General features: G+C 41.7%; 1 protein-coding gene across 4 annotated transcripts; it reads right to left on the bottom strand.

Annotated features, from left to right (window-relative positions):
• Positions 1 to 1888: 1888 nt before the first annotated feature.
• LOC146665309 (calcitonin gene-related peptide 1-like) lies at positions 1889 to 7306 on the bottom strand. 4 transcript variants are annotated; one of them, XM_085411122.1, is made up of 5 exons: positions 6276 to 6491; positions 6071 to 6162; positions 5067 to 5201; positions 3133 to 3315; positions 1889 to 2927 (listed from the first exon to the last, which is right to left on the bottom strand). In XM_085411122.1, the coding sequence occupies exons 1-4, from the start codon at positions 6279 to 6281 to the stop codon at positions 3153 to 3155; spliced, it is 396 nt and encodes a 131-aa protein (XP_085267248.1). In that variant the 5' UTR covers positions 6282 to 6491; the 3' UTR covers positions 1889 to 2927; positions 3133 to 3152. The 4 variants fall into 4 exon arrangements, with proteins under 4 accessions (XP_085267248.1, XP_085267249.1, XP_085267247.1 ...); XM_085411123.1 differs by having other exon boundaries at positions 1891 to 2927; positions 3133 to 3312; positions 6276 to 6453; XM_085411121.1 differs by lacking the exons at positions 1889 to 2927; positions 3133 to 3315; positions 6276 to 6491 and adding exons at positions 3331 to 4263; positions 7176 to 7306.
• Positions 7307 to 8259: the final 953 nt, after the last annotated feature.

An 8259-nucleotide genomic window follows, 5' to 3' on the forward strand; every position in this document is an offset into this window, starting at 1 on the left:
TGGATTGTGGTGTAGATTTCTGGGAACTGGACGAGCAGTGCATCTTCTCTTTGGAGTAGAGGGCCAAATGATTGGTTTTCTTATATGAACTGTCTAATTTCCAATTGCAAGGGCCCCATTAAAAAGCAGCTGCATACCATTATGACTGTTATTCTCATTGGCATAGTGAGATTGTGAGATTATTGCTGAGAAAAAAGCCCCAAAACCAAACCCACAAATCAACCCTCAACCTGTCACCATCCCTCAATTATCAGAATCTAGGGTTTATTCTTTTCCTTATCTGTCATGCAGGAAAAGTGTCCATGTGGATTCCAGCATGGATTTAGCAGCGATTTCCTCAGGCATATAAGCAGACAGATACTGAGAGCAAGAGAGAATAAGTGGAAAGACTGTAAAAACAACTGACAGACGAGGGTTTGAAGGCTCGAGAAGGAATGAAGCACAAATCTCCTTTTCTCTTTATACTCCCATAGCATAAGTTCACATATTAGTCAGACATATCCTGTCATCGGGGAAATAATAAGTCATCCAGTTGAGTGGCTAGAATCAAGACCAAACATTTATTTCTCTAAATGTCTGCAGCGCTGATCTAGCGTGTCTGATGTTGATCGGTTGCCATTTTTCCACGTGGATTCAATGTAATTCATAGAAACTAGATACGATGTTTGACAAAAGTACATTTGCTTCCATGGTACTGACAACTCTTGCGTGCACGATGCACTCAAATATCTTGCATTTGCTCTGGTGCACACTTGGCATTCATCCGTGCAGCCAAATAGGATCAACCATATCCTGTTTATCACTTTCACCCTCATTATCCTCTCAGTTTCCCGACTTGCAATCCCGTATGTGCTATCCAAAACTGAGGGGCCTTTATTTATCCCTCCTTCAAGTATTTGTTTTTAGTTCTGTCTGTGATTTTGCTTGGAAAGCCTTCACATCAAATGGTTTGAAACTACTGGCAGTACACTCAAAGCGTGCTATTCCTGGGAAAATACAACATAAAATGGTAATAATGTATTTGTATGATATTTATCTTTTCCAGGTTGTGCAATTAATGTGATTAAATATTTGATTTCCTGTTACATAATTTTCCAAATACAGCTAGAGTCTCTTTTTTGTTGCTTACTAATGATGTGCACTTTTCTTTGAGCCTTTTATTTATGTATTTTTTGAGTTTGTACTTTTCTCAGTCTTACAAATGACCACTCAAGAATTAAATAATCTTCGATTTACTCTTGGATTATATGTTTCTCTTCATCATAGACCTACGTGAGAGTTCAGCAGGTTTTTTATCTTCGTAACAAAACAAGCAGGAGTTCAAACACAAAACCCATACAATCATTTTATTACTTGTGCCTTTTCATTTTGCTTTTCACTCTTTTTTAGGCTCAGATATTCTTCCTCATTTGTTTAATTGTTTGGGAAAATGAAAGAGAAAATAGCTTATGACTATGACTATTTCAGTGTTTCCATCATTTGAGGCAGATCTGTGAGACTCACTGAAACTTTGGTAATTATGTTGCCATCTATTGGAGTTCTGCTGCAAAAACAAGTGAGCCCCAAAATGTTCAATCACGCAGCCATTAATGTTTCACAATTAAAAACAAACCTTGTGTGCAAAGGTGCAAGTGAATCTCTTACATGCTATTTATGGCCAAGCCTTTCTTGTAAAAAAAAAAAAAAAAAAAGACTTGGCTTCTGTGTGCTGAAATAAGTGGTGAACATTTACCTTCACTGGAGCTAAAGAACAACTCTGACTGCAGGTTTGACTGCATTTTATTAAGCAATTCCCCATGCACTGTTTTTTTTTTCTTGTATCAACATGTATTGTAACATATCCATGCCACTGTGGTGTCATCAGAAATATTTCCAATGAAACTGATGTGTTCACACATTCATCTGTGCAACAGGAGTGTGTATGACTGTGCATTCCATTTTTTCCCCCAATACTTCGCCAAATTATAAACGTGTGCTACATGTTTTCACGACGTGATTGTGCATTCGTCAGTGGGAAATAGTGTTAGATTTCTAATCAGCAACTTACAAAGAGCTCTCTGCCTGTGAGATTCCATCATTCGTAATTTGTGGACAGTATTTATCAGTATTAATAATACAAATATAAACTTCTCCTTATATAATCAACTTCACAGTCACTCAGCGTCCTTCTACACTTGCTTAAAAACCTTTGAAGAACAACACAAGTACCCCATACCCGAGTGTATCTAAAATACATTTTAATCTTGCTGAAACTTGTTTTCACAATATTGTTTCATTTTCTGCATCCTCGCTCGGGTCTTCTTTATTGTCTCTAAACAGAAACTGTACAATCATGTTCATGTAAATTGTTCTACATCAAGGCACAAGACAACAGCCGTTGTGGGGGGGGCCTTGGGTATGCTGATCTTTAATGGCGTCCCTCTGGCACACAGGAAAAAAGGATACCCTCGGGAGGGAAGGGAATTATAAGCAATGTAGAAGTATGTATCTTAAATCGGGAGGTGAGGGAGTGGGGAGTGGGTCTGGGGTTGGGTTGGCATGGAAGAAATGTGCTCTGACGAGGTGATAAGCGGAAAAGAATAAAGTGATACCACTGCTGCTTTCATTTTATTTTCCAATGATACGGAAATATAAAAAAGAGGAATGATTAGGACTTTTTTTTCTTTCTTCAGGAGTTCATTTGTTCATGTACATAAAGTGCCTTTTTTTTTTTCTTTTTTTTTTCTTATTTGCCAAAAGCAAAAGGCTTCACTAACAGGATGAAAATTAGGAGATGTCCCGTGGGGTCTTTTTTTTTCCCCTGTTCCTGGAGGAATGTGAAAGAGTGGATAAAGGGCCAGTTCAGTGTTAATTTTCTGGTCAATTTTGTTTTTCTTGATTTATCTTCTCAGGTTATTTCTGATGTTTTCTCGTCAGGTTCTCAACCCCTGAAAGACAGAAATGAACGAGACAGAAAAAAGAAAAAGGATGTAAATTTAAGCTGGCTGTTTGCGTCCGCGTGTAAGTTGGACAGTCGGAAATTTTTATCAATTTGTGAAATCAAAAATAAAATAAAATGTTGTTGTAAGTCTGAAATTCTTGAAACCAAAGGAAATCTATAAAGAAAGTCATGATTGAAAAGGTGTTATTCACCATTTCCCAGATGGGAACGCTCACATCTGGATGCTTCTCCTCCGCCTGCCGAAAGCCTTGGCGCCGACATTGGTGGGGACGAAGTTGCTGTTACCCATTCCCCCCGACCGGCTGAGGAAGTCTGCCAGACGGTGAGTCACACAGGTTGCCGTGTTGCAGCCTCGCTTCTGTGCTGTAACGCTGCTTCAGGAGAACAGAAAGGGGCTTAACGAAAAGATTGGGCCACTGCCATCCATACAATAATGTAAGACACAGCTATACACATTAACGCTAACATCAAAGAACTGAAAGTACATCAAGTTTGGATTTACAGCTTAAAAACAGAATGCATCTGAGTGTTTGTCTTACCTTTGGACTCGGTGACAGCTTCAGACAAAATTTTAAAGGCTCTAAAACTCTTATTTAGGCCCATCATTTAAAATGGCCATTGACTGTCTGCATGGGTGGCTACATGTCTGTTTTAGAGTCCTTAAGAATGAAAATGACCTAAGCCTTCCTGGTAGAAAAATACGTTTATTGAACAACAAACATGGTGTCGCATGAGTGGATCATTTATTAACGTTTAGATTAAGTGATCGCTCTCAACTCTTGAGTTTCAGGGGCTTTGAAATGCCATCAAATTACTCCACATACAGTACACAGAGATGGATGTATGAATTGGCTCCTGAATTACACTTGTGAAAATCGTCTGAGATTACAGGGACAAATCATTCTCTGCCAAAAGAAATATGGGGGGGAGAAAAAGAACTGAAAAACTGCAGTTCAAAGTCATAATCTTCATGTCAATCAAGCAGGTAATATCAGCATGCACGTCCCATTCCAGAAAGAAACTGGGATGAGGAGAGGAAGATGACAGAAGAGAAGGACGGGGGAAAGAATGACAAAGGAAGAGGAGATGCGGGAAAAGTAAAAGCGGGTTTAATGGATGAGGAGGAAGGGGTTTAGATGCTTTCAAACGTCTCGCCGTAGCTTGCATAGCTGTCGCTCTCAGGCGCACTGCGCTTCTTGCCGGGCGTTCCTGCTCCCACGTTCGTGCGAGGGAAAGTCTGCAACTTGTGCAGCTCCTGAGACAGTTTACCCAACACACAGGTGCTGAGGTTGGAGCAGCGCTTGGTTAAGGGCCTGTCCATGCTGTCGAGGAGGGGACACACAAAACACATGCATAGAACAGGCTCATAGATACGGGGAAAACATGCGCTCTGTATCTCTTAAGCTTTTTTTCTCTCTTTCCATTCACGCATCATTTCACTCACATGCATTTCTTTCTCATGCCATTGCAGGTATAAACAAAGTAAAAACATCCCAGGTCCTTACAGCATCATGCCACTCCCCCTGCCCTTCCCAACATTCAAAAACTTGTCATCCATCCCCTCATGCATCAGAACCTCCACCCCCACCCCAGTCAGCCTTTTACCCATAGAACAAACAGAAACCAGTTGCTTCCCACTGTCATGCAGCTCCACTTAATTGACATCATGCACACTTATTTGTTTTGTTAAGCATACAATGTTCACATGCCCGGCAGGCTGGTTCAAAATAGTAGTCTATCCACGCAAGTCAAAATCAAATGCATCCATGCGGGGGCAGGCTCATGACAGAGAATCGGGTTTCGTTTTTTGGGCTTTTTTTGGAGTCACATGTTAAAACTAAGATGTTATTCTTTGATCTGCCGAGAAGTACATACCTCCTGGCCTGACTGAACCCAAGTGGGGAACTAAAGAAATGTATTTCCAGCACATTAAAGTAAAAACAGGATTTGTTTCCCAATAACATCCCTAAAAAATAGCTTTTTTTAATTTTACCTTTTTATTTAGTCCAAAACCAGTTTCACTTTCCAGTTTCTCATTAGTCAAATCCTTGGCTGGTGGTTTCTGTGCAGGGTGGAAATGTTAAACTAATTTTCAAAGGTTAAACTAAATAAGATTCATCTGTACCTGTTTCCCTCAGTTGCCTGCTGCTCCAGCTCCTCCGCCGTCATCTGCACAAACTCCTTCACAATGGCGTTGAGTAACCTTCGCGCTTCGTAGTCCGTGAGCGTGACTCGGTCTGACATGGACTCTAAACCCGGTCTGTGGTTAGAAGTGGAGTGGGGGGGAATTTAGGGGTCAGAGTGGTTGAGGGGAGGGAAACGGCAATGAGATCAGCATTAATGGAAATGCTCCGCTAGGGTTACACCTGCAGTGAAAAAGGAGGGGTGGTGGGTTGAGTGGGGATGTTGGGGTGGGGTAAGGGACTGGTGGGGACTGGGGGGGTAACAGAGACGTCACCACCTCCGTGAGGAATGACGTCTGAGTCGGAGGGCCCCTGGCCAAAGCTGGGGGAAACAATCTGCAGAAAGTGCCCCTTGTGAGAAAGAAGCTGATGTATAACCAGCTTTAGAGTTATTACAAAATCAATAGCTTCATTGGAAAGGGGGGGCAGGAGGGGGAACTTGAGTGGGGACTCAAATTAATATATATATCTCTCTCTATATATAGAAAGATATATGCATATATAGAGATAAAAACTGAATTACATTTGTTGTGTTTCCTGTGCTTTTAATTTAAGTACAACTTTATCCACTTATATTGGAAGTATTACAAGCAATACATATATTTAAATAATATATGTATTTCATTTAAAGCTACCATAGATTAAGACTAAACAGAACAACTACAATGTTCTTTTCTGCATACACACATTTATTTAACCTATGTTGTTACTATGGCGTTACTATACAACTTTCACATCTTACTCTATTTCTCCTGTTTAATAAAAAACATTTTATGTTTAAGTAAAAAAAAAATAATTTAACCTGCAGAGTCCAAGTTCCAACATACTGTTTTTGCATAAACCCTGCCCATCTTTTCTACTGGTTGTTTGCGGTAAGTCTGTTGAGCTGCAGAGAAAAAGCAACTTAACAGTGAGAAGGGTAAAAGGCAATTTCCGTGTGTCTCACCTGGCAGGCGCGGCTTGTGAGCAGTACATCTGGCAAATGACCAGGGCGTACGCAACGAGGAAAGCAGAGATCTTCAACATAACCATGGTCCCCTACACGGCAAGAAAAAAAAAACCAAAACTCCACATCAGCTTCTTGTGCTTCCATTCACACTCACACACCACTGATACAAGAGCTCAAATCTCCTAAAAGTATAGCTACAAACCAGCATGCAACTAGAAACTGCCCTTGTCTAGTCTTCTTGTGTTGTCAGGAAGAAGGTGCAAAAAGTGTCATTCCCTGTGAGGCGAGCTTTAGTTCGCCTTACATCTGAGCTTACTGCTCTCAGCTCTTGTCCCCTGCTGAACAATGCTCCCCTGGCTCACACGCGCCTCCAAAACGGACCGTTCCTCCAGAATATCCAGCTGAGAGCAAAGAACAGGTAGTTCTCTCATGTCGTATGCTGCTGCTCCTGGTGTGTGTCATGCCTGTGTGGAGTGTATGCATGTGTGTGTGTGTGTGTGTGTGTGTGTGTGTGTGTGTGTGTGTGTGTGTGTAATGGTAGGAAGGGGTCCTACATTGTGCGATGTATGTATCACTTGCTAATGCTGGAGGAGGAGAAGTGAAGGGGGGGGACTCCATGCTTGCCAGCTCCCTTGGGGACCAGTGCATTAGTGTAATGAGCTGCCAGCTCTCTCTCACTCACACACACACACACACACACACACACACACACACACACACACACACACACACACACACACACACACACACTACCTTAAAACAACACACACTCACTCAACCCTGATTTCTCCTGCCCATTTTCCTCTGTCACTTGCTCTTCTTTACTTAAGCTTCTTCTCATTTTCGAGTGCCTGCCTTCTCATTCACGCTTTCCTTCTGTTGAAGCAGCGCACTGGACCTTCACAAAATGAGCAGGGGTAACCCGGTGGCCACACTCCATGCCCATAACCACCACTGTCACATCACCGTCTTACATAATGACTCTGGCTGCACATTGCATCTGACCCACACACACACACACACACACATGCCACCACCCTATAAGTAACAATTTCAGTCTAGTTGTAAAACTTCTAACACAACATCAAAAGTTGTCACTTACCTTCAGCGATAATCACCCAGCAAAATAAAAAGTAAATATATATCTCTATGAAGCTCTATGCAAACCACAATAAAGTTGACTTTCTCTCAACTTAGTGAACAACTCTTGATTCTGTTGCGTGCAGTGCCAACGCACCAGCCTATATACCCCACCACTTGGATTTGTGCATTGACTGTGTAGGTGTTTAATTATCTGATGCCAGCCAATCGCATTGCTCTGATGCTAAAGCGAGCCAATGGGATTCCTCCTCTCAGTCCTGGCTCACTAATAAGAGATATGGCTTTGCGTTTACGTCATTCCTCAGTCACTAAGTGCTCCATTCACAAAATCCACCAGTCATTTGGACCATTTGCTATCCCCAATTTGCATTGATGTCATTAATTAAATAGGAGGCAAAGCAAACTGGTGTCCGTGGAGAAGCAACACCAGCAATAAATATTTTAAGAACTTTCAAAAAAATGTTACAATTCATGCTATATCCCAAATGCCAAATCAATAAGCCCCCCCACATTCCCCCACAACTCCACCCAACCGTGTAAGCACTTGCAGGCGGGGCCATCTGCTGGGGATGGATGTATACTACAGTGATGCACTCTTAGGTTCTTCATTCATAATGCTGCTCAGATAACACCAGCTTCAGCACTACACCCAGCCCAGTGTAGACTATCTACAGTCAGCTTATGTAATCGAATCATCTTCTTATTGATTTGATTTGAGGCCATGTCATCTGCTTCACTAGAACTTATAGAGTCATGGCACTTTGCATATCAAAGTTTCTGTTTAAGTACTTTCAGTCTACAAAGCAACTGTGCAATTGTTATCTTATCCAATTCAATCTGTTATCAGTATGATTCACTTTAAACATGGTCCCACTCTCACAAAAGCTTCTGCTGTGCTCTGTTTGCAGTACAACTCGAGCTAAGTATGACAACTTCCCTTCCCACAACAGTGAAACATCAAAGTGTATTGAGTTAATAAAAGTGATACCACAGTCACTTAATGATCGCTGCTGCCCGGGCCTCCTCCCACACACTGAGCAAACGAGTTGTCCTCTGTAAAGACCAAATCGATGACAGACTCCGAC

This window comes from Rhamphochromis longiceps, linkage group LG7 (assembly GCF_057381845.1).
Source record: "Rhamphochromis longiceps isolate RC_006_pf linkage group LG7, R_longiceps_female_GT1.1, whole genome shotgun sequence".
Classification (NCBI taxonomy): domain Eukaryota; kingdom Metazoa; phylum Chordata; class Actinopteri; order Cichliformes; family Cichlidae; genus Rhamphochromis; species Rhamphochromis longiceps.

Bases quoted from the DNA above. Each gene is read 5' to 3' on its own strand.
- LOC146665309 (XM_085411120.1), bottom strand. The intron at 5,202-6,070 runs GTGAGACACACG...TTCTAACCACAG, and splicing joins TCACAAGCCGCGCCTGCCAG to ACCGGGTTTAGAGTCCATGT. The intron at 4,264-5,066 runs GTACAGATGAAT...CCTCCTCGACAG, and splicing joins CAGGCAACTGAGGGAAACAG to CATGGACAGGCCCTTAACCA.